This window comes from Aptenodytes patagonicus, chromosome 3, assembly GCF_965638725.1.
Source record: "Aptenodytes patagonicus chromosome 3, bAptPat1.pri.cur, whole genome shotgun sequence".
Lineage (NCBI taxonomy): Eukaryota > Metazoa > Chordata > Aves > Sphenisciformes > Spheniscidae > Aptenodytes > Aptenodytes patagonicus.
In genome coordinates, this window is record NC_134951.1 from 95,837,228 (window position 1) to 95,862,968 (window position 25,741).

At 52.8% G+C, this 25,741-nt stretch overlaps 1 protein-coding gene across 6 annotated transcripts; it reads left to right on the plus strand.

The window, feature by feature from the left end:
- The first annotated feature begins 626 nt into the window (after nt 1-626).
- Nucleotides 627-23,455, plus strand: VEGFA (vascular endothelial growth factor A). Of its 6 annotated transcripts, XM_076334333.1 has the most exons (9): nt 630-727; nt 6,793-6,844; nt 12,026-12,222; nt 14,018-14,094; nt 14,507-14,539; nt 14,703-14,849; nt 17,170-17,241; nt 18,397-18,528; nt 20,826-23,455. In XM_076334333.1, the coding sequence occupies exons 1-9, from the start codon at nt 662-664 to the stop codon at nt 20,845-20,847; spliced, it is 798 nt and encodes a 265-aa protein (XP_076190448.1). In that variant the 5' UTR covers nt 630-661; the 3' UTR covers nt 20,848-23,455. The 6 variants fall into 6 exon arrangements, with proteins under 6 accessions (XP_076190449.1, XP_076190448.1, XP_076190452.1 ...); XM_076334334.1 differs by lacking the exon at nt 18,397-18,528 and having other exon boundaries at nt 627-727; XM_076334335.1 differs by lacking the exon at nt 14,703-14,849 and having other exon boundaries at nt 633-727.
- Nucleotides 23,456-25,741: the final 2,286 nt, after the last annotated feature.

A 25,741-nucleotide genomic window follows, 5' to 3' on the forward strand; every position in this document is an offset into this window, starting at 1 on the left:
CTGATTTTTTTTTAAAGCGGTGGACAGAGGGAGAGAGAGACAGAGACAGAGAGGGCAGGAGGAGAGCGCTCTGTTCGTCCCCTCCGCCACCACCACCCCGACTTGCGGAGGGGGGTCGGGCCGAGAGGCGGCGGGATCAGCCCCTTCCCCCCCGGGGAGGCGACCCCGGCTCGGGGAGCCGCCGGAGGCAACCGCCGCGAAGAGGGGGCGCAGGAAAAGAGATGCATTGAAACTTTCCGCGCAAACTTTGGCGTGAGTGCGCGAAACCGAGCGAGCGCGGCGCGGGTGCCTGCCTGCACCGGTGCGGGGAGAGCGGCCGCGGACGGGCGCCGCTGTGGAGCTCGGACTGCCCGGCGGCGGGGGCCGGGCGGCGGCGGGGCGGCCGCGGAGCCTGCGCTCGGCCCGGCGGAGCGCCCACCGAAAGCAGCAGCGGGGGCCGGCGGAGAGCCGGGCTTATGGAGGGGTGAAACCGGAGACCCCGAAGAGGAAACCCCCTTCCCCCGGAGCCTCTCGCAGCGCCCGGCCGGCGGCACCCCAGGAGGCGGCGGCGGCGGGCACGGAGGAGGCGCGGGCGAGAGCGCGGCGGGGCGGCGGCGGCGGCGGCGGGGCGGCGGCGAGGCGGAGCGCGGCGGGCCCCGCTCCGCGGCGTGCGCCGGCAACCATGAACTTTCTGCTCACTTGGATCCACTGGGGGCTGGCGGCGCTGCTCTATCTGCAGAGCGCGGAGGTAAGCGGCGGGGACGGCGGCGGGACGGGGGCTTTGTGCCCCGCGTACGGGGGGGGAGGGAGGGCGGCGGAAAAGACTTCCTTCCCCCCCCCGTTTTTTTTTCTCGCTCTCCCCCTTGCCTCCCACCTGCTCGGTGCGGTGCCGCCGCGCTGCTGGCACCGTCTCCGGGTGGGTGCTTGCAGCGCACACACGTGTGTGTGCGTGCGTGCAGTGCTGCAGCGGGGGGGGGGGGGGGGGAGAAGCGCTGCCCGGCGCTTCGCAGGCCCCCGGAGCAGCCGGCAGCGCCGTGAGGGGTGCCCGCGCACATGTGCGCGCATTGCACGCCCCCGGCGAGGGGCTCCCGGGGCGGCGGAGCCGTGGGGTGCCGCCGGGGCCGGGCCCGGGGCCGGGGCGCTGCGGCCGGCGGGGCGCTGCGCGGTGCGGCGCGGGGCAGGGAGGCAGCGCGCTGGCTTCTTGCATCAGCCTCGCCTCCCGTCCTCGGGTCTCCTGACATTGCAAAAGGGTGTTTCGGCCGTATTTGCCTTGGGTCCCAGCTCGGGTTCGTGCCGCCGAGTGGAGTTCAAAATACCTAGCTGGAAAAACAAATAGAGATCAAAGAGGACAAAATGGATCCTGAATTTCTTCCAGATTGATTTTTTTTTTTTCAAAATACATATCTCTTGCACCGAGATTACAAAACCGCGCATTTTTCTCTCCTCTTCCTCCTCAGTCACTTTTACTTTTGCCTCATTGTCATTCCTGAGGGATTAGAAACCAACTCTTCCTCCTTTTCTCTCTTTTTTTAAGAAAAAAGAAAGGCAGCTTTCTGTGCAAACCTGTCCTATAAATCTGCCTGTTTTCTAAAGAGTCAAGAGGGCTGTGTTGCCAAGAGATATTAAGGGGTTTAGACAGAGTGCCCACGTGAAAGTGGCTGTTCCCTAGGCGGGCGTGGATTGCGTTTTAAAGGCTATAACAGGTTAGTTCTCTCTTGCCATTTCTTCTCAGCACTTGGAAAGAACGCGGGCCAGATCTTCTCCCACAATCGTGAAAATAAACGTCTTTTGCAAACTAATCAATTATTCACATTGTTTGTTCAGCACCGATGCTGGAAGGTAACTTCCCAATTAGGAGCCATTTCAGCTGTAACTGAAGTCATGCAGGCACTGCACGCTTTGTTTCTAGCCTGTTATATCTCTACTTTCTCCAGTGACAGCCGCGCGTTAGGCTGTGCTCGATGGGAACCGAGGCGCAGCTCGCTCTCGAGTGCGCCACAGAGCAGCTCCGTGCCGCCTGCCTGCCTGCCCGATTTGGCTCGTGGGACAATCCTTTCTGCTCTCCAAGAGTTTTTCCACCGTCATCTAAAACGGGGGTTTCTTTGCCTCCAGCTCCTCGGTAAACTTACACAGTAGCGTCTGTTCCCCGGCTACAGGTTAGACAACTCTGTATCGGTGTCTAGTGATAATACCCTTTAACCCTCCCCTTGCTCCTTCTCCCCTCCCCTTCCTCTTCCCCAGAGGAGGAAACGGCAGATCAGGTAGAGTCCAGGTCTGTCTGTCCTCAGGAGTCGCGTAAAAGCCTCGTGCTGCCTTTTCTCCTAGGCAGGAGGATGGTGCCGATGAGAAAAGAAAGAGGATAACGGTGGGGAAAAAAGTAGGGAAGAATTATGGGGTGTCGGCGGGGTTGGGGGGAAATGTTGCAGGGATAGATACATGAGAGATTGCGAGATGTTCAGATAGCTGGGTGATGCAGGCCATATTAAGTGCTCAGGCAGATTGACGGTGAGGTCTGCCCTTTGGTTCTGTCCTTATTTGTCTGTTGATCACCCGGGCACCACGGTGATGGGAACGTTAGAAATACCAGCAGATCTCACGTAGGCAGCTTGACGATGACTCTGGGCATGGCAGAAAGCATGACTCTTCACGCTGGGACTAGGGTTTTGTGCTTTGATGATAATATTTATCTGTACTGTTAATCTGACTGTCGTGCTGAATAAAACCTATCTAGCTAGCCAGGCGTGTTGGAGAGCATTAAATAAAAGCCTGGCAGAGGCTGAGTTGGGAAAGCGGGGTCCAGCGTGTGTCAGGCAGCTTTCCTGAAGGCGAAGAAGGAGGAGCGTGGGAATCACGGTGCTCCTCTGGTGAAGGTGGCAGGGGGATGCCTCCTTACTGAAGGAGTTGTTACAGTCACTCCTGCAGCGAGGTCGGGACGGTGGGAAATCGTGTCACGGTCGGGGCTGGGTGGTGCTGATGCCACAGGTGTCTGCCTCCACTGGTGGCAATAGCCTTTCTGTGCAGGAGAGGGAGGAAAAGGTGGTTTTGTGGTACCACCTTCCCAGCTGTTTGCCTGTGCTGAGCTGCGGTGCACAGTCCTCACGCCCCACAGGGTCAGAGAGGTTGCGTTGTTGTCCCCTTCCAGTCCCCGCTTTCCCTAGAGAATGGGGGATGGCAGGTCGTTCCCCATCTTCCTTTGTCTGAGGGTCTCGGTGGCAGCCTGGTAGCAGGTCACCCCTGATGAGGGTCTGGGAACTCTTCCCTTCCTGCCCTGAACTGCGGAGGGACCTAGATACACCAGCTGTATTGCCATAGGGAACAGGCAGCGATCAGACACTGAGGTAGGGAGAGCGAGCCTGTGACTAGACTGCTAATGATTGCACACCCACCAGGCTCCCTGCCTTCGGTGTGCCTCTGCGCCAGGCCACGATGGGGAGCCACCAGAACCTGCTTCCCCAGCCCGTAGGCAGCCGGGACGAAGCGGGTCACCTTCCCCAGAGCCACTCCGGGCCCGTGCTCCCAGGACAGGCTGGGACAAGGAGCGCTCCTTTGGGAGCAGGGGAGAGGGAGGCCCGTGCTGACATCTCAGAGGGGCTCGCTGATTCCTGAGCAACACCAAATTCGCTCTCCTGTCCATCCTGCTCTGTGTCAGGGGTGCCTCAGCTGTGCTGGCAGCTTGTGGGATTACAGACCTCTGTCTGCATGTACAATGGAGGAGTGCAGTGAGTCCCGTCCCCCCCCCCCTTAAGTAGAAACCGCTGAGAAGAATTTCTAGCGCCTAAGACGAAAAGTGCCTTAACTCCTGTCCCAGAGTCCCTCTCAAAGTGGATGGATTGTTTGTTCCAGTCCTAAACAGTTACAAAGCTCTTTTAATGAGGCTGCACAGATTAGGGGGAGGGGAAGGGAGAGAAAGAGTACTGCTGGTGGTGGTGAGGGGGGTGATGGTTAGAGAGGAATGACTTGATTAACCTTTTCTCTCCCTTCAGAGAATAACTTGCTTCGGACAGGGACTGGGGAAGAAGGGGGACAGGGAAGGTGCAGACACACGGATGGTGTGAGGCAGGTTTATTTATTAGGGAGGGTTTTACTCCTCTGCGGGACGTGCATTTGCTGTGACCTGCAAAGGGCACAGAAAGGAGCTTCCCCTTGGTCAGCCCCATTCCTGGGGTCATTTAGCCCGCTGTCGAGCCCAGGGGTTGCTTCCACACCCCTGTGAAATGTTGAAAATCTATTGGAAGGAAATTGTGTTACAGAGCTGTTGGGTAATGCCAAAAGCCAGCAGAGGAGAGCGTGACCTTCAGGCTCCCACCGAAGGGCACGCCGGGCCTGCTTGTTCCTTGGAAGGCTTTTGGTTCCCCATTGCCCTGTCTGATACGTAACAGCTTGGTTTAAAGTGCGGCAAAGCCCCTGCCTCACCTGCTGTTCTAGTGAACGGGCTTTGAGGGCACTAGCCACAGGTGAAAGGCACTGCCGAAAGGGCAGAAAAGTTTCTTGCTATAGTGAGCAGAGGGCACGTTACTGGTGGTTCTGGGAAACCTTTCCGGTTTCTGCAGAGAGCTCCCCTGGGAGTGCTCAGAAGCTCTCTGCAGGTTTCGTACTGATCTTGTTTCCTGTCCTCGGGGTGGGATCGCAACCCAGGTCTAGGTGAGTGCTGGGAGAGCGTTCCGGCTCCTGCACCAGTGCGTCAGGGGCAGGGCGAGGTGCTGGCCAGGCGCAGGTGAGCAGTGAAAGTGTGTGGCTTGCTGCTTCTTCCCATCACCTGTGTACCACGTGTGCTTGCATGTGAGGAGGCGGTGGGCTTGGCAGCCGGCTGGGTGGCCTCGCATAGAGAATGGGCAGAATGACCCTCAAGGTGTCTCCGAGCTGATTTTGCTCCATCCATCACGGTCATTCTGTGTGTGAACCAAAAATCCCTCTGCGAAAGGTCTTGGGGGCATTGTGACTTGGATAAACTGACTTGGCTCATGATCCTCTTCCTGTGCTACGACACAGATTGAGGCTTTTCTGCCCTTGATGCAGTTTTCTTTTGACCCATAGATTGTCAGGCGGTGTGTGGCTTTGGAAGGCCGCTGCAACCTCCGCTGCCTCCATTTTGTTTGTGCTGTTGCAGTGACCTTCACACTTCAGGAATGAAACTGTTTCTAGGAACCTGCTTTTTAAACTGTTGTCACAGCACTGAGGTTGGGCACACAGCCCTCTCCTCCCCAGAGAAGAAATAGATCCACACGTGGGGTGGCTCAGGTCTGGGCTGGTGAGTTATGCCCAGGTACAGAAAGACTTTGGTTGAAATGAGAAGCAAGGGGTTTGGTCAGGGGGACCTTAGACAAAGGGAGCTGCACGCAGACACAAAGGAATGTCTGGGAGAGGGGCTTCTAAGGGTTTCGCTGGCTCTCTTGCCCCCTTCTTTTAAAAGCTGACACTTTGGGCTGCTCGGACGGCGGTGCTGCCCTGTGCATGAGGCTGCCTAAAAGACGATAGGTGGCAGATTCCCATTGTGAGCTTGAGGTGGACTTTGCCTGGTCAATTCAGTCCTGTCTCCGGCTACGAGATCAGAGGGCCTTGTTCTGAGCCTAAATGCAGCATATTGCTGATGAAACAGTATTTTGTGTGTATGTATTGCCACGCTCTTTTTGGGCCTCTGCTGAAAGGCAGCAGGTTCTGGGGCAGATGGCGTCACACAGGTGGCAACATACCTCGGAGAAGTGAAGAAAGCTGGGCATTTTTCGGTTTTGGTTCAGAACAGAACAGCAGGGGGAAACCTGACTTGGCTGGAAAGTTACATCACAGCAAAAAGCCTCACACAGAGCAGGAAGAGTGGAGTTTTTGTTTCACCTAGAATTAAAAGGACTTCCTTAGTAAAGCGGTGTAATGCTTCTCCATCCCGGTCTGGGGGTGGGTTACCTGTCGGCACTCCTGCCTGCGTCAGCGGTGTGGAAATGTCCCTGGTCCCAACAGGACAGCAGGAGTGAATACAGAGCTTGGGGCCTTTTTGGTTTTTGTCTCAGGGAAGCTGCGGGGAGCGCAGGGATGGGAGCCATGCTGCCGCTGGGCCATGCAGGGGCTGGGACTGGGCCCGTTAGGTGAGGGCACACGGTGCCCTCCCTGCCAGAGGAGAGGAGGGAAACCCAGGCAGTTTGGTGGCATTCGTCAGCGAAGCGGTGCTGTCACAGTTAATTGCCCTGACACCTGGCCAGATACTGACACCTCGGTGGCCACCGACAGACATCTGTGACATTGAGAGGGCAGCGATGCCCTTTCGTGCCTGGCCGTCCTTCTCCCTCCTCTGCCCTCCCTGCTCCCCTCCCGGGCCGGATTCACCTTTACAGGGAGGAAATGGAGGCCCGGGGGAGACGAGCAGTGCCCAGGCCCGCCGGTCATGTCAGTGGTGGAAGGTCACCCCTGTTATTTTTCTCCCCCCGGGTCCAGATTTGCTCTCTGGTTTTTGACCGTAATCACTGAAAGCGCCTCCCGAGGGATGCGTTTCCCTCCTTTCTCTCGGGCCCGCCGCGCTGGAGGCCCGGCCACCTCCCTTCCGCTTGCCCCTTCCCTCGGCCCGGGGCCGTACCGCCCGCTCCGCCCGTGTCCCTCTCGGCTCCCCGGGGGACTGGGGGAACAAAAGGTCCCTCTGTCCCCGCCAGGCCGGCTGGAGGGGAACGGCTCCACCTCGGGGGGCGCCCTCTCCCTCCGGGGCCTCCCTCCGCCTCCTGCCCGGCGGGGCGGCGGCGGCGGCGGCGGGCGGCGGGCCCGGGAGCTCTCCCGCGCCCCGGGACCGAGTGACGGCTCCGTGTTGTGACTGATTTTCTGTTATCTTTGCAGTTGTCGAAGGCTGCTCCTGCCCTGGGGGATGGGGAGCGGAAACCCAATGAAGGTAAGCGCTGGGCGGCTTCCCGGCGGGTGGGGGCGGCCGGGGGGTCGGGGGAAGGAGGCCCGAGCCCCGGGAGCTGCCGGCGGCCAACACCGCCACCTCCCGGGGAGCGGCGGCGGCGGGAGCGGGGGGCTGCCGGCGGGAGGCGCCGCCGCCATTAACCCCTTCGCGGCGGCGGCGCCGCCCCCCGCGCCCTCCTTGCGGGCCTGGGGCGGCCGTGGGGCCGGGCCGTGGTGGCCGCGGGGCCGGGCCCCAGGGCGGCCGCGGGGCCGGGGCGGGCAGCAGGGCCGGCCCAGCCCGCCGCTGGCTTCCCACAACTCTGAGGAAAACTGCGTGCGTGCGCTTGTGCACATACACGCGCTCATTTATATATATATATACACACACAGACACACGCGCGCGCACACACAAAGAGCTGAGTAGCGGCAAACAGTTTGCTAGGGATTTGCCACAGTGTCGTAGGAAGGGATTTGTCATCTTCGCCACCCGCCTCTTCCCCGGCGGCGCTGGCGGTGCCCGGCTGGGTGGCCTGGGCTGATCCCCGAACAAAGGCTGAAGCAGCACCCCGACTCTCCTCAGACGGCCAGGCGGCAGGTCTCAAGGAGGAGAGAAGGAAAAAAGGACAGCCCAGGATGATTTTCTGTGGTCGTGCCTCCTGACAGTCACGGGTACCCTCCTAGTCAGGATATTGCTAAGCACACAGAGTCAGGCTCGAAAAATACACCCTTTTACTCTGGTTTGAGCTAGCAGGCTTAAGAGGGTTCAGGTGACGGCAGTGTGATCTGATAGATTCTGCTTAATTAGTTGCTGTCGGTCCAGTACAGACAGGACCATTGCTTGGTGAGGAAACGTGGTGGTGCCTCTGCAGCCGTTGTGATTTTGTGTCTCTCCAGCTGCCCAAAGGCCAGGCTGTGGCAGTGTCCTTTGCCTCATTGGTTTGTGTGAGTAAATGTAGACCAGAAGAGCAGTCAGCCCCCAGGTTAGTCAGAGACGCCTCCTGCAAGTACCCTGTCTGGTGGAGCCCTGTGCGTTGCAGCAGGTTGGCTTTCTGCCTGCAGTCCTCAGTTCAGAAGTGGGATAAAAGGGCTGTGGACTTCGGAGCCTTCAGGCTGAGGTGATCATCAGCTGCTTTAAGACCATCCTGACTGTGTTGTTCTCCCCATACCTTCATAGCAGAGCAAACCACTCGCTGTGTGGCAGGGTCTGATGAAGGTCTCACAGGGTCCCCACGGGTTGTGACCTCCAGCGTTATTCCAGCTGGAGGTCAGCAGAGGGCTCTAGCAGCGTGGGCCCAGATTGGCTCTTTTTTTGTCACACTCTACTTCAATTTCTGTAACTTTATTGGTGTGACAGGCTGCATGTGCGTTGCCAGAGGTTTGTAGCAGGCTTGTCTTTGGGATAGGTGTCCATTTTGCATGGGCAAAATTTCTGATTTGCTGGCGGGCTGCTGCCTGTTGCGCTTGACCCTTGCTCCTGCTGAAGTCAACAGAAGAAGGTTCAGTGACTCCAGAGGCATCAAGATGGAGCCTGCTGTGAGGCTTATTTTGGTAACCAGTCCTTTGCTGTTGGTAGAAAAGAGCTAGTGTTCTCATCTGTGCCATTTGTTGTGTCCGACTACCTTCCTGGGGAGGGGAAGAATGAAACAGAATTTAATTCTCTGTCACAAGAAGGCCGATGGGATCACGGGAGACGTTGGTCTGGCAGTGTGAGCGGTGAGACTTTGGTGCTATTGCCTTGGTGGTATTTCTGGTTCTGCGATGCAGATATAACTGTGAGCTAGAAATCAGGACTCTTGGCATTACCTTCCTGGCTCTACTTCTGTCCTGCTGTATGACCTTGGAAGTCCTTTCTCAGTACCTCAGTTTCGCCTCTGTGAAGAGGAGACGATGATGTGCCTCTGTTCCACAAGGACAGTCCTGCAGTTCCTTCCACTGAAGCTCTTTGGGGTCTTTGGGGTTGGGGTGAAAGGTGATTTTGTGTCTTTGGCCATTTTGTGCTTGCTCTGAGATGTCAAGCTGTGACAGGTTTTTATTTGGGATGGACTTACTCTGGTTGGAGACTGTAATTTTAGCTTCAGCCCTTACCCTTTTGTGCTCAAGAGAGCCTTCCACATGTTTTGTGGCACGGGAAGTTGTAGAGGAGTCAAACAAACACTCTTTGTTTGTTCCACGAGAAAAGATTTTCTGGTATAAATAAAGGAAACCACCAGCACTTGTGGCTGCACTTTTATTTTTAAAAGAACAGTGTGTCTGTATTGCTGCTAAGCCATTGACGGGGGGGGGGGGGGAGGGGGGGGGGCAAAATGATCAAAGACATACTCCTTTTCTAGTCTAGCATGTTCCTACTCGACTGCTCCAAATTTGGACTTAATCCTGCCTGCTGTGGCTATGTCTGCCCCGAAGAGTTAATGTGGGCCCTGACTGGGTTTTAACCTTACTTCCCCCTCCATTCACAAAGAAGAACCTCTGACTCAAATCTGGAGGTGTTTTGCAGGGTAGGGGTGTGGGTTAAATGCGGGATTAACTTTTAACGTGGGCTGAAGCCCAAATTGCAGGAAGGGAGCAGGCCAAGTGGTGTTAGTCCTTCAGTGACCTTCCTATGTTTCCCCATGAAAGACAGACTTTCTTCCGTCCCTGACACAACCAATGGAAAGGAAGCACAGACTGAATCAGCCCGGCAAAGTGTGGAATATGACTCCTGGTACATAGGAATAAGTGTAGGTACCATAGCAGGGGCAGGGCTTTGCTGTGAGGATGACTGTACCTCAGTCATGTGCTCCAGTTTGGGTGCTAACTGTGCAGATGAACTATGGAGCATTGCACAGTCCCTGTGTGAATGCTCTGTGTCCAGCAAAATCAAGGCAACACGCCTTTTGTGGCAGGATGTTCTGACTGGCAGCTGGAGAAAGATTCCCCATTTCCTTTTCAGAGGCTGATTCAGACTTTGGAAAATCATCATATGTTAAGGCAAAACCTCCCCAATTCTTTATGGGAAGGATTTGTTCCTGTCAGATCTCCCAGATCGCAAGTATAGTCATCAGGGCGCAGCCATGAAAGTAAAGGCTCTGCAAAAGAAGTTGAATGTGCTGTTCTGTGGCCAATCTGTAGTCCAGATTCTCTGGTGTAATCCAGCTGCTTGTGCAGTGCAAACATTTAGAAAGTGTGGCAGACATGAATCAGTTTCACTTCAGTTTTCTACTCTGTTTCGGTTTCTGCCTCTTTATGCCCCAGACTACTGCAGTGAGCAGCATTTGATCTGCACAGGTAACTGCCACTTTCCCTCCCTCTTTTCTTCCCTCCTTCCCCTTGACCTAGGTCTGTAAGCATTTTTATCCAGAACTGTGCCTTTACTGCCGGAGCTCTCGGGTCCTTTCTGCTGGCACAGCGTGAATAATCAACAGTGCAGTTCAGTGGCTGTCATTGTGCCTGCAGAATTTCCCACATACTAAATTGTTCAACTTGTTGGAACATAGGCGGTGACTAAGGTCACTCCAAAGGGGAATGGGAAGAAGGAGGTAGCTGCAGACAAGATAGGAGAACAGACAGGAGGCATGCTGCAGTTAGGGGAGGAGGGAAGAGGAAGGGAAGGGACAAGGAACAGAAACATGCTGTCTTCTAGATGAGGAATACCAACAAGCAGTCCATGCCTGCCAGGCTACATTTCCCTTTCACAAGCCACTTTCTCTTTTAATAGCTGCTCACGCTCTCTGACACTTCAAACTCCCTGGATGGAAGCTCCTCCCCTCTTGTACCCGCTCTCAGCACTGTGGCACTGTCAGCTCTGCATGACCTAGAATTAACTTTCAACAATTAACTGCGGGCTGTAAGCTCCAAGCCCTGCAGCTTTTGCATTTTTGTGGCAAAGTAACCTTTATGCCAGTTTGTCACAAGTTCAGGGCACTTTAGAAACGCTTACTGGAGACCATTTTTTTCCATGATGCAAGCAGTTTGTGCTTATCACTCAGTTATCAACCTTGGTGCTGTAGGACTCTGCATACTGTACAGGTGGATCATTATAATGCATAACAGCGTGGGGCAGGTAGTAGCTCTTCGTGCGTACTCTTATCCTCTGCTCCATTTGAGACATCCTCCTTTGCCTGCATGCTGGTAGAGCTAGGAGGCCTGGAGGGCTCCAGGTACTCTCTGTTTGCAGAACTGTACTAGCAGCTGGGTTTTGTGCGTGTGTACTTATCTATCCTATCTCTCATCTCTTTAAATCTCTCCAACCCTTGACCAAGCAGCAAAACGAAGCTTTGGCAAGAGACGGGGAAACATTGAGAAACGCTTGTGAAATCAGTGCAGATCGCAAGCAGTTAGTGTTTGCTTCATTCAGAGGGAAGGCAGGGGATAATGAAAGATCCACCCTGTTCCTCCTCCCACACTACCTCATTGTGGTTCAGTAGCCAAGTATATGGTCTAGTTAATCCTGGGGGTGCTGTGGGCTTGCTTTGAATCTTTCAGTGGGTGGCTTGATTCCTTGGTCTGGGAAGGTGGTCAGTGTGGAGACATGGAGGCTGTGACTTGTAGCAGGTGCTGTTGTGGTTCTGAGGTGGCCTGTTGAAGTGGATGTTCTGCATGGGCAAAAGAGGTAGCTGACGGGAAGAGTGAGGATATGTGGATGCACGGTTCAGAACCCTCTGCTTGTTCTCAGAAGTGTCTCTGTGCCGAGGTCTGTAGAAAGGATGCTTCTGGCTTATCCCCTTGCCTTCTAAAAACCACTGGGGCATCCACTGGCTGTTTTCAAAGCAGGTGAAAGGCAAACTGGTGAAGGGCCTTAATCCAGAGTGCAGTTCAATTGCAGCCTCAGGTGCTTTTTGGCTGAACTAATATGCTTAGTGGCAGCATATCCGAGAGTATGGGGGATAGTGGGGAAGGGGTTTGGGGAGGAGGCACCTGTGGGATGCATCATGGTGCCAGGGAGGCAAATAGTGAGGCTCTCTTGACTATCTTGCCTCTGCCTTGAAGCAGTGGTAGGAAGAGATTGTCTCTTTCTCTTCCCCACTTGATTTGTGTGTGTGTGTGCGCGCGCGCGTAGGGCAGAGACAAAGGACTTAGGCCTGCAAGACTGTTAGTGAAGAGCATAGGGTAGATGTGTTGCAACTGTCTGGCTCGTTTTAAGGGGAAAAGCACTAGACGTTCTTGAGCTAAGTTTGCGTTAACTTGTTCCCTCCATTCCTCCTTTCAGTTATCAAATTCCTGGAAGTCTACGAGCGCAGCTTCTGCAGGACAATTGAGACCCTGGTGGACATTTTCCAGGAGTACCCTGATGAGGTGGAGTACATATTCAAGCCATCCTGTGTGCCTCTGATGAGATGTGCGGGTTGCTGCGGCGATGAGGGCCTAGAATGTGTCCCTGTGGATGTGTACAACGTCACGATGGAGGTGAGGGCCCAGCTTGCAAGCTGGCATGCTTGGGTGGAGGAAGCAGGTCAGCCATCACAGCCACCCCAAGTCCCAGCTCCCAGCTAATTCAGAGGAAGTGCAGCCTACCCCAGGGAACTGGAGGTTCTCAGATCAGGAGGGCTGACCTCTCTCCTGACCCTTGTGCCCAGCATTACACCATGCAGGGTTAAAAGATGAGTTGCCCATCTCTGTTCAAGGCTAAGATGAGAATCTGTTTTTTGGCTCTGACCTTGCAAGTGCCCAAATACAGTAGCTAGGAGCATGCAAAGGAGCATTTCAGCAAAGGAACACTTCATGCTTAGAGAATGCAAAGGAGCATTTCTGATGCTGTTCTCTCTGAGGCCCCAAAGAATATACTCCTTGGGCCCTTGCTCCACCTTAACTCTGCGTTTGGTCCACACAGCTGTTGCTCTGAAGGCAGCTGAGTAGTGCAAAGGGGGAAAGCCTGTCAGTACTCTCTCCCGGAGGGCATGCGAGGTCAGCCTTTACCAACAGAGCAGGGGATTTGGGTCATTAGCTACATTGGCACAGCAGGGGTGGAAAGGGGCTCTAAGAAACACACTGCTTCAGTGTCAAGTGGAAAAGCCTTTCTGCCTCTGGGCATCCTCCTCCTTTGTTTGGAGGCTGCTGAATTCATTCCTTGGAAGAGACAGAGATGGCCATGATAGCAAAGGCTGGGCACATGGGGAAGGTGCAAATGCTGCTTTAGAGAGCTTTGTCACTGCCCTTGTTTGCCAGCCTGGATCCCAGCTTGTGTCCACAATGGTGCTGGTGCCCATTACCCTTATCCCATAGCTCCCTCACCTACTTTTGTTCCTCAGCCTCTTGAATGGCCACTGTAAATACTTCCATCACTTTTTGATACGGATGAGAGACATGCAGGACTATGTGATTACCAGCAAGCTCCTTTTATTTGTCATTTGAGCTGTGTTTGAACTCTGGCGGAGAACCTGTCTGTGCCCTTCCATGGTTCCCCATACTGCTTTTCCACTTGCAGGCTCCAGCCTGGGCCAGAGCCTACTAGCATGGTGTAGCTAGGGATGGTTTTCTTCCTAGTGTTCCTTGCTGAATTACGGTTTTTGGCTGGTATGCCCACATGCCTGTAAAGGGTCAGAGGCACTTGAGCAGATCTCTGGTGCAAATGTTAGAGCTAGTGGTCCAGCCAGGTTCTGGGTTAAGAGACTGACAAGACATGCATAGCTTCCAGTATAACTTCCCTGGAGGCACACGGGGCTGGGGGGTGGGCAATGTCTGGCTCTGCAGGGCTGCTTTAAGCACCAATCACCAGATCTATTTTGTGTTGAGTCACTGAGAAAGTGAGATGTCAGCTGGGAAGGAGCGGTGGCTTAGGGAAAAGAAGTCAGATATGAAGCTTTTGCTTTGGGCCTTTGTGTTAGAGACTGAAGCATGCCTCTACTTGAGAGCAGGCTGGATACTCGGTTATGTCTCTCTAGCATCAACCAGGGATGGCTCAGTGAGAACCTTGCCGTGGTATTACACCCTCTCCCATGCCTATCTCCAAGGCAGTCCACCAGTGCTGGCACCTTGCATGCATGAGCAGACAGAGCTTTGGCACGAGGCTGGTGTTGCTGCTTGCTTGTGATCAAAGGCCTTCCCTGACTGGGAGAATGGGGCCTCAAAGCCAGCTCAATCTCTGCCATGCTCTTCCCAGGAGCACCTGGGGTGCAAATGCTTTGCCGCGCAGCAGGCTGATTTGGAGCTGTGAATATAAATAGTGAATGGGCAGTGACCCTCTCTGTTTCTTTCATTCCAGATCATGAGAATTAAACCCCATCAGAGTCAGCACATAGCGCACATGAGCTTCTTACAGCACAGTAAATGTGACTGCAGGTGAGAATGGAGCAGCACTGGTTCCTCTTGCAATAAACTTATTCTGAGCCTTTCCTTTTTTCTGCCATTGGGTTGGGACTGTTGTCCAGAGTTCTGCAGTCTCCTCAGTTGGTTTGCAGTGGGATGGCTGAGCCTGGGAAATGAAGTCCTTTGCTGGCGAGGCTCCTCCATCTCTAGATATCACAGGTGGACAATGCTAGCCTGCAACCCGGGGTCTTTTGGCGCTGGCTGCCAGCGAGGTGCAACAGGAGAGCAAATGCTTTGAGAAGGACCACTTAACCTGTGCCATGGGCATCCTGCAATGCCAGCTGTACATGTCCTTCCCTGGACTTGGTGGGAACTGGGGATAATACTGGAAGCATACGTGGTAAGCTCCCTTCTAATGAGGCCTTTGTTCTCTCTTCCCCCACAGACCAAAGAAAGATGTCAAAAACAAACAAGAAAAGTAAGTGAGAAGCCTTTCCTCCTTTCTCTTTTGGTGGTTGGTTGGCGTTTTCTCTCCCCACTGCCCCTTGCCCTTTTCTTTGGTTGGAGATACTCACTTTGAGAAGGTGTTTTTGGAAATGGCATATGGTAGTGCATGGGGCGACACTCTGAATCCGTTCCAGGTGGGCACAGAAACCCAGATCTGATGGTCCTTCCTTCATACCCCAGACCTGGAGCTTGCATGACCCACGGCCATGGCAGTCATTCCTAATGCTTTATCCCGAGTCAGGGAAGTCCCGTCGTGTGTGTCCTACCAGAATGGATTCAAGGTGCAGCCCCCCAATCTCCCTTCCCTCTTCCTGGGGTGTTTCTGGTTACTGCAAATCGCTGCCTTTCTTTATTATTAATTTTTTTCTTGCTGCTTGAGTGAGTACTCGCTGGCTTCTTTCACAGCAACTTGGGTAGGAACTCTGCTGGCTAAAAGGAGAGGTGGCAATAGAGGCCTGGTGGAGGCAGGACTGATGCCATGCAGGATGTGATGCTGGTTTTGGTTGGGTGGGGGCCCAAGAGGGTGTAAAGGGAGGTGGATGTCCTAGCCGGGTCTTGGTGGAGGCTTTCGTGAGAGTTTTTTTCAATCTGGTGGATTTGCTCTGGTGGCCTGAAGGAGGTTTAAAGCACAACCTTCCCTTTCCTTCCTCCCCAAAGTAAAAAGGTTGTGGAAAGTAGGGAAATAAGCTCTCGTCCTGCAGTAGTCGCAGGGACGATCACAAAATGTGGAACAACATCAAAAAGAAAGAGTGACCTCTCTGGGCGAGAGGGTCAACTGGACTGCGCATGGCTGGGATAGCGACTCTGCCATTTAGAGGTGTGGAGCTGGAGAGGAAGGGGAGATGATATTGGGAGATGAGGCTGAAACAGAGACAGAGAGAGCAAGCGGGAGAGTGAGAGAACTTCTTTCACCCCTCTCCTGGTGATTGTATATTTCTAACTGCTTTCCAGCCTCTCCTCTCCCTGGAAATCTGCTCCTGGCTGCATCGGGCTGCGTGCAGCCAACACTCCTCTCTGTGCAGGGCCATGTTGGGGATGGTCGGTTTGCGTGGCTCTATGGTTTTGAAGGTGTGTGAGAGTTGGGTCTGTGTGAACTCTGGTGAGGATGGGGTGTGGGTGAAGCAGCCAGCCCAGACTGCGTTGCATTCCCTTTCCTCTTCTAACAGCACCTTGCCTGCTCTTTGCTGGTTCTGCACTCCCCGGGGAAGGAAGGGAAGGGATGGGAGAGATTGGTGTGCTTTGATTTGTGCTGGATTGAAAGTCCTGTTATATTGGTGCCCCTCTCCTCCCTTCAGGTCGATTTTCCTCCCCTCACCGCCTCCCTGTGACTCCTGACATGTAGGGCAGAGGCTGGGAGCGAGCTGATGCTCTGACACTCGTTCCAGTGAGACGACTTGAACAGGGCCTAAGAAACACCTATGGTGCTTTCCTTTCTGTCCCCCCATGTCCCCTTGACAGCTCCCTCCTGAGGTGGGCTGCGCCAGGGAACGAGGGACCCTTTGCTGAACTGCCATAGTGCTGGGGCTCACTTGCCTGACAAGCCCTGGTGCTTTGCCTGGGGCCTTCTCCTTGCATGTCTCTCCCTTGGTCCTGTGCTAACGTGGCTCAAGAAGCAGCGCAGGCTCCAGCCTCCCTCCCTTCTTGTGGTCTCACTGGCCTGTAGGGATCCAGGGTTAGTGTCCAGGCCTGCACGTCCTAGCCCCTGCCTGTCCCAGCTCCTGCCCAAGAGTCAGGAGTAACTGGTGAATTTTTCAGAAGAGAGTCAGTGCCTTGGCTCTGTCCACTCATCTCTGGCAGATCCATGTGGAAGGCGAGGGGAGGGAGGGAAAGGAGGGAAGATCTGACGGCTGCTTGCTGGTTATCTCCTGGGTGTCATAACTAGGTCAGGCCTCCCTCTTTCCCCTTTGGTACTCAGGATGGAGGCTGCTAGAGGGGATGTTAGCAGGCATCCAGCGAGGTCTCCTGGAGTCCTCTGAACCACAGGCAGGAGGTGGGGTGGGTGAGCAGAGCCTTCGAGCTAGATAGCCCTCTCCCGCCCAGCACTGCTGTGTAGACCAGGTCTCTCCCCTTGTCTGCAGGGTGCTGAGGCCAGGCCCCCTTTGCTCCCATCCCATCAGGTTGCCTCTTGTCAGTCAGCGTGCGCCCGTGCTTGTTGCCTGGAACGGTTGTCTGCACTCATTGCGGTTGCGTGATGCTTTCACAAAGCTTTCTGTTCCTTCCCCCTCACCCCCTGTCCCTTTCCCACTGCCCCTCTCTGGAGGGGGCAGGTGCCCCTCTGAGGCTCCAGCCTCTGCTGGCAGCAGCCCTGCTGGAGGTGGTCTCTGCTGAGTCCCCTGGCATTGGCTTGGCTGTGGGCAGGCTGGTTGCGGTGCTGGCAGGAGCGCAGGAGGGCCGGTGAATGTGTGTGTGAGGTGGAGATCTGTGCTTCGGCCCCAGGACTTGCCCTCCAGTCCTGCCTCATGTGCTTCCCCCCTCCCAGCAAGGCACATGGCTGTATTTTTTTTTTCCTTCTTCCTTGCATTTTCTTCCGTTTTCTCTCTCTCCCTCCCTTTCTTTCCTTCTCTCTCTCTCTCTCTCTCTGTTTTTTTGTTTTTCTTCCAGAAAATCAAAGCGAGGAAAGGGGAAGGGTCAAAAGAGAAAGCGCAAGAAAGGCCGGTACAAACCACCCAGCTTGTACGTTTGTGTCCTCTGCTTGTAGACTCTCTTCCCTCCCTCTCCCCAAACCAATCCGCCTGCTTGCTGCTCACTCAAATCTCACCCTCCCCTCCTGGTCACTGGTGGGCTGCAGGTCCTGCAGGGGCAGCACTGGTGGTGGCACCGCTCTGGCACTAAGGGTCTCTCAGGGAAGGTGGCTTTAGCTTGCTTGGCTCTCTCTAATCATCAGTGGCGAAAAATAATCACCATCTTCCCAAGGCACAAGAGCGCGGGTGGGTGGGCGAGCGCCCTGCACCTCTTCCATGCCTTCCGGTTGCAACTCTGTCGTCCGCTTTCCCCCACTCGTCTTGTGCCCTCGCTGCTACAACGACTGGCGACAGGCAGGCTGGCATCTGCCGTGCATGTGTGTGTGTGCGCGTGCGTGCGCGCGTGTGCGTGCGTGTCTGGTGGAGTCACAGGCGGAGAGGAGAGGTGGGATGGTGGGAAGCCGGAGAGGGGGTGCTGGGGAACTGGGGGGGCTCTCTCTCTTTTTTCCTCTCTTTCTCTGCTGGATTTGGTGGCTTCTCTCTCCCTGTCTCTCTCTCTGTCTCTTTCGCTCTGCCTCTCTCACCATGGTTCACAGAATTCTGCATTGTAAATTCACGGCCCCTCCATAGGAGACTCCTTGGTGGCAAGGTTGGGATGGGGCCTACAGAAAGGAGGGCAGTGCCAGCTGCAGGGGTAAGCACGTGATGCTGGAGCCCAGCTGCTTTCCAGGGGAGGAGAGACCCTGTGTATTTAACTCGTTTAGCTGCTGGCCTCTTTCTACTCAAATAGCCCACTTCAGAGAACTCTATTCATTGATACGTCAATAGCTGGTTGGGAACTCTCACCTTCCCATCCTTGCTTTCCCCTTCTTCCTCCCTCTGCCCTGTGCCAATGGATCCAATGCAGCATTTGTGAATACTGTGCAGAGAGCCTGTTTTCTTTCTCTTTACGCTAATGCAAGGGGGTGCTGTCCTGGGGCTGCCGGGGTGCTGCTGGAAAATCCATCAGCCCGCGACGCTCCAGTGGGCAGCATGGGGGCTGCGGGAGGGGGCAAGGGGATTGCTTTGATGTTTAGGGTGTTGCATGTGTATTTTCTTTCTGCTGAAGCGCTGTAGCTTAGACATCTTTCCTTTTGCCTTTTTGCAGTCACTGTGAGCCTTGCTCAGAGAGGAGAAAGCACTTGTTTGTACAAGATCCCCAGACCTGTAAATGTTCCTGCAAATTCACAGACTCACGTTGCAAGTCGAGGCAGCTTGAGTTAAACGAGCGCACTTGCAGGTTTGTGTCCTGAAGGATGAAAGAGAAACACACAAAGAGAAAGAGAGAGAAAGAGAAAGAGGGGGGAGCTTGCTTCCTGCTGACTTCTGGCACCAGTGCTATATGATGACTTCTTTTCTCTGTCCTACATGGGCCAGAGGGCAGAGGGGCTAACTGAGATGAGGACAGAGTTTCCCTGTGTCAAAGGGTGGCTGTGCGTTTCAGCTGTGCTGTCAGGACTTGGATGGGGACGGCTCCCAGGGACAGGGCGTTTGTATCTATGGTATCCTTTCCCGTAAAACAAGATAACGGAGTTCATGTTGCTGAGGTAGCCAGGGGGAGGGTCTTTAGCCCTCTGTATCTCTGTATATAATCTGTATGCAACTCTGAGTGTACTGTTGGACAAAGACAAATCCTTAGCTGACTAGGATTTGACCACCCCTGTCTTCCAAGCCCTTTTTATGTGGCTTGTGGACATTCTGCTGTGTGCAGAGTGAAGAAAGCCAGGCCAGGAGCCTCCGTCAAGGCTGTCCCCACATTCTCCTTTGCCTCTTTGTTCTTAAAAGCCAGGGAGAGCACCCTGTCCTCCTGCACTATGCTCACAGTTCCTTGTCCATGTCTTGGCCAGAGTTGTGGTTTGAGGGGCTGCACTCAGGGTTGTGATGTGGGATACAGCAGGATTAAGTCTGTCTCTAGGTGAAGACAGGCAGAGGTCTGTATTTCAGGTGTGAGGTGGGAGATGCAAAGACACTGTGTGGTTAGTGTTTGTTCAGGGATCCGTGCTGTGCATGTGTCATCTGAGTGCTCTCTGTCACGCATCATCTGTGGCATAGACATGTGCAGAAAGTGATTCCTGGTTCTCACCCGAGCGCTTTGGTGAACTCAGTGGGGTCTTTTGACTCGTACCAGCTGCGTGTGCATCTCTGGTGTGGGATCATCCTACCTGTCCAGAGGGAGACATAGAAATGGGGTTGCTAACGAGCCTTTGACTGTGACTCTGAACTCAGGCCCTTTTCACAGAGATCTAGGAGATTCCTCCTGTCGAGAGAGTGCTGCAATGGCAGTGGCTGGATGGGAGAGAATAAGGAAGAGAGATCCAGGGTCCTCTCTGGCTACATCCTGAAAGAGGAGACATCCTTTTGCCTCCATTTGCCTGCCTGTAATTGGCTAGGTGACTAAGGCTGCTACAAGTAGCAAGTGCTTCCTTTAGGTGTGAAAATGCTTTGTGCCCAAACCAGAGAGGCGTTGGCACTGCCAGCATGGTGAAAACTGCTCTGTATACAGAGGAATTTTCTGGGGTGCTGTAATTTCAGTGGGAAAGTAATTGATGGAGGGGCCAGAATAGAGCAGCTTCTGAAGTTAAACTTCTCCCAGCGAGCATAACTCCTGAAGCGTGAGACCAGACTTGACTTTGGCCTTTTCCCAAACCCCAGAATAACTGGAAATTACCCTACAGAGTTTGAAGGGTGCAAAATAGTCACAAATACAAAGAAAAAACAAACAATACCCCAAAGAAGTCATGATGGCAGAAGGGGTTTACTAGTTTCTCTTACTAGTCCCTCTCTGTGGTGGATAATTGGCACTAAGGGAGGTTTCCAGAGCTGGTGTGTTGGCCAGAAAGATAGGAAGGAATCATAGGAGTGGGTAGCTTATCAGTTTCCAGATAAAAAGCTGGTTAAGTTCAAGTTCCTCATGCTCTTTCTTGTAGAATTAGAATTGGGCCCTACAGGGGAGGGTAAATTTTAATTTCTCCTGCTGCTTCTTCAGGCTGCTGCTGCTGTTCTCTGGTGCTAACCCCTGCTCCTGGCAGCTAGTGGAATGAGAGGCACTTCCTTTTCACCTTCTTGCCTGCATGAGGCCTTGTTGTCTGCACTGCTTCCAACCCAAACAGCAGGCTAGGTGGAGAGCTGAGGGAGTGTGTCTTTCTGCATGCATTGCTTAGCCTTGTTTTTCTGTGTGTTTGTGTTTATCTGTGTGTGCATGGTGTGAGAGGGCGCAAACAAGACACTCGGCTCATCTGTGAGGAAGCCTCTGATTCTGCTCCTAAATTTACCCCTGTACCAGTATTCCCTGCCACCCCATCTAGGTGAGCCTGGGGGAATAGAGTTCATCAACCCGTTCATGGGTCGAGATTCTCAGCTGGTTTGTCCCATCTGCACAGCACTTCACCCCACCAGTGACGTCATGCCATGTCTTAACGCCATGTGCTCTTAAACACATTAGCCACCTCCCTTCCTTCCCTTCCCTATCCTACTTGCACCCCCATCACAAATATTAACCCCTCCTCTCTTTTTTTCCTTCCCTCTCCTCTCTGACAGATGTGAAAAACCGAGACGGTGAGCAGCGGAAAAGAAGGGGGAACAGCCCTGTTTCTGGAGCCTGATTTCTCGCCTGGACAGAAAAAAACAAAACAAAACACTAATCCAAATGAACCCTAAAAATGAAGGATCGGTAGAGCACAGCACTTTCAGTACGGACGATGGACTCCGGAAGGAACATTCCCCAAGGCACCCGCCGCACAGAATTCACCTTTGGGTTTTGAACTGTTTTACTTTATTTTTCTTTTCATGCTGCTAAATAACAGAGCCAGGAAGACTATAGGGGTGTATTTGATGGGTTTTCCCATGCATACATATATATGTGTGTATACATGCATATACATATATATATATGTATATATATTTTAACCACATCTATATATACATATATGTATATCTTAACCACACACACACACACATATATATATATATAATATATATATATACTGATTATTTTTTTTAACATTGCTAATGTTATTGGTGTCTTCACTGGATAATACTCGACTGCTGTGGACACAAGCGGGCTACTTGGGGCATAAGAAACAAGCTAAGACTGGACTTGAGTAGAAGCGCTGGGTGTAAACTTCTTAACTCTAACTGACTTGTGCGGCCTCCGCTGTTTCTCTGTAGAGTGTGCTGTACCACAAAACACCTCCTTGCCTGGGACAGGGAGGAGAGGTGACGGAGAGGATGGGCAGGGAGTTCCAAAGAGCGGCATCCTAGGGTGCGATGGGTCAAAGGCCAAGGAAATGGCCGTCTGCGTGATCAAGGATTCCTCCTCCCCTCTCTTCCCCCAACCTTCGCCCTTGCTCGTCTCATAACCTGCCTGCCTTGCTGGGACATGGGATGTCAGTGTACATTTTGCGTTGACTTTATTCACTATAGAAACTTTGCCAGAGAGACATGCTGGCTTCTCTTAAGGATGGTGGGCAGCTGATGCGCGCTAACTTTCCATTCAAGGAAGTATCACAGGAGTCTAGATTTCCCGCCCTTGGTGGCTGCAAAAGGACACGAGGCCTACAGTGTGCTGAAGCAAGGATGGGGACCGGTGCATAGCCACACAGTTGTTCAGCACTGTCTGCTTTCTTCATGCACAGAGCTGCCACTCAAGAGCATCCAAGATGCTTACGGAACATTTCTGGAAAGGGATATTAATCAAAAGTATATACACAGTAGGGGTGTGTGTGTGTGTGTGTGTGTGAATGTGTGCATTTGTGTCTGTGTGCATGTATGTTTGTGTTTTTCTCTCTTTTTTATATATATATATTTATTTTTATACATATATATATATAAAAAAAAAAAATCTATGCCAAGATTGAAGGGGGAAAAAGAAAGCAACTTTTGCTGCCTTCAGTTTGCGTGCCCAGTGTGAATGACCCTTAAGAAAGTCAAGATTTTTTTTTAATGACGTGCTGTAAATATCAGGCCACTTTTCCACATCTTGGGCTGGGGAATCAAATGTGAAGGCAGCCGGAATCCCTAAGCCGTGTCTGAGAATCTTGGCTATGTGTGTATCTGCAATATACGCTGTGGTGTATGTGAAACCCACCTTACACACGCGTGCACACACACACCCCCCTGAAAGCGTGTCTGTACATCTATGTGGATATATATAATCTAGTTCTGTGATTAAAATTATTATTAATAATAATAATAATCAAAAAGGTACTCGGTCTGTGTCAGAATGCTGCCAAACATCATCTGCAATTGAATTTTCAACGCCTGATAATGTACAACATGGAAAGCTTCCAAAAAGACAAGACAGTCTAAAAACGAGACTCACAACAAGCGACTACTAACCACTAGGAACTCCCCATCCGACTGATGGCTTTCAGAAGGAGAAAAAACACACGGGTGGGTGCTTGCATCTGCAATGTATAATACTCATGCTGCATCGTGCGCAAGACAGAGGCTTCCGATGGGGGGGAGGGAAGAGAAAGTGTTTTATATACTTATTTAATATCCCTTTTTAAATTAGAAATTAAACAGATAATTTAATTAAAGAGTAGGGATTTTTCAGTATTCTTTGTTAATATTTAATTTCAACTATTTATAAGCCGTACCTCCTTTTTTTTTTTTTTTATTTGTACTGGTTGTGTATAAATTTAACCTTCCTGTTGTCCCATCCCATCTCTCCCCAATTGTTGGCAGAGTCAGTAGCATGTTATGGGCAGTTATTTAATTAATTTCTCTAACACCTACCCCTACACATTCCTATTGAGACAAGGGTTAGATATACATCTACATACTATATATATATTTGGCTATGTGTTTGTATATATATATATATGTTTATGTATATGTGTGATTCGGATTAAATAGACGCTACGATTTTTTTATATATGTAAAAAGAAGAAACAGGAAAAATAGAAAATTCTACATCTTGAATCTCTCTCCTTTTTAATTTTAATATTTGTTATCATTTTATTTATTGGTGCTACTGTTTATCTGTAATAATTGCGGGGAAAAAAGATATTAACACTACATATTGTGTCTAGTGAATTTTTTCAATATATTCCTTAGTACATATTTATTTTTAAACAAAGAAATTACAGATATATCTTAAAAAAACGACGACGACGAGGAGAAACAAACTTTTTTTGTATTAAAGAATTTAATTCTGACCTTGACTTCCTTTGCCTTCTCCTTCTGCCTTGCATCCTGGTTTTCTTCCATTGTGTAACAGACCCTCCAGCATTGCCTCTGGAGGCTACAGGGCACCAGCAACCTGCCAGTCGGACTCCTGGATTTGGGCTCAGAGCCTCCAAAAGCATCTAGGTACCTAAAGCCCGTTGAAATGAATGGGAGGTAGGCACCAAAATACTTGCGTGGAGCTCAGCCCGAGTTCCCCGCTCAGTGAGAAGAGGGTGGTCTGATGGGCAGGAATGAGGGGGCAGGACTGCAGGGTTCCTTCCCAGCCTCTGATGCCAAGGAGTGCGGTGATGGTCCCAACCCTGCCTCCGTCTTGTCAGGAGCCAAGCCCTGTGTGCTGGGCGCTGTACAGGCACGAGTAGATGTGATCCTGGTGGAGCTTACAATCCAAGATGAAAATAACGCCCTGAGCCTGCCCTTCGCTGGTAATGGACTTGGTGTTTCCAGCTGCAGCAGCGTGTGTGTAACCAGCTGCCAGCAATGGCTCGGCAAGACCTCGCCGTCCTGGCCGACGTTGAACAAAGAACTGTTCAGCTCTCGACTGTGCTCATCACTTCGTGAGGGATCTTGATACCGTTGCATCTTTTGTGATGTGCTTTGGGGTCTTTGGGAGGAAAAAGCTCTTTGGAAGCGGTGTCCTTTCCTCATCAGCCATGGAGGTGAGTGTATCACGTGTCAGTCATCTGGCCACGCTGGAAAGGAGCATACAGGATGTTCCTGGATGTCTGGGAGGCGACTCACTCGGGTTAATACCACTGATTTCGTGGCTGCCTCGGTCCTGCTCTTGTGAAGGTAAAGGATATGGCTTTTATTTAGGGTGGACTTAGGCAGCTTAACAGGTGGATCTGCAGTCACAGCCTCTGCAGAGGGCAGAGTGGAGGAAAGAGGATGAGTACTTGAGGAGGCTCTGGTTCGTCTTGTTCAGTAACATCTTGTGGAGTGCAGCGGTGAGGTGAGAAGGTGAGCGGGGCCGTGCATGGATGCTGCTGCGTGAGGAACCCAAGGAGTTGCTTCCCTTGTGTATTCATCACCGGCTTTTGGTTTGTGAGGATCTATGGGCTGTTTCGCAGACGGCTGTGCAACACAAGAAAGAGCAAGCCTATCCTCGGTGAACCTGCATTGTCTCTACGTGAGCTGGGAAATGTTTACAAGTCAGCAAATTGAAAAGATTGAAACCAGCAGGTCAGTGTTGCTCCCCTGGGCTGAGCTGGATGTGAAATCTCAGCATGAGGGAAACCAGGTCTGCCGGACGGATGAGGCAGCAGGTCCCTACTGTCAGTCACAACATGTCAAACACTGCCTACTGATGGTGAGCTGGGCTGGCTGCTCCTGGCGCCTGGAGGAGTAGAGCATGCTGCACCCCTCCCTTTTCCTTCCTCTGAGGGCTCAGGAGAAGTAGGACATCTGCTTGCATGTGGCTTCAGCAGAGCCAAGGCAGCTGCCTCAAACCGCTGCAGCGAGAACCTGCCCAAGCCAGCTCTGAATGAGGTACCTGGGGCCCTGGAAGCTGTCCAGCTCTTCTCCTTTATCCTCCAGGGTGGGTATGGCTGGGCTGTCACCTCTTGTGAGGAGAGCAATTGCGGCTCGATGTTGGAGGGGAGCTCAGCCTAGCTGGAGAGGCTGCACATGGGTGAGGACCCTGCTCTTGGAGGAGCTGGGATGCTGGAGTGTGGCTGCCCCTCACCCTGCTCAGCCTGAGCCCGTGTCTTGCACCTGGGTCACGTGTGCTCCATCCCGAGGTGAGGCGAGGATGCATGGAGCGAGGCCAGGTTTGCAGGCTGGCGCTCTGATCTCAGTGTGCAGCCTTTCACCCTGCGCACGAGAACTTTCCCTCAAAGGCTTCTGGTCACGTCCACATTTTGGTGGCTGGCTAATTAAAATGCTATCTTCAGGCAGCTGGCTGGTGCTTTCCTTGTGCCTGCTTCATTTATTCTGTGGGATTCAAAGAGCGGAGGCACCTTAAGAGGGAGAAAAGGGTGCCCTGGCAGACACGACAGAAATCCCCACCAGTAATGGGAAAAGGGTGCTTTTAGTTGGAAACCCCTTCTGTCTTTCCTGTTTGGCACCTGCTAGCTGGTTTAACCCCTTGTTGCTAATGTCTTATGCTGCTGATCGGGTCTGTAAGCCATCCAGGCTCCACTTGGGCTCTGCCACTGCCTGCAACGCCTGTTAGAAATGCCTGTAAAGCTTCTGTCCTTCAGCGTGGTCCCACGAAGGACCTTGGAAGCCCAAAGGAAATCTGTCCCACAGGCCACGTCCTCTAC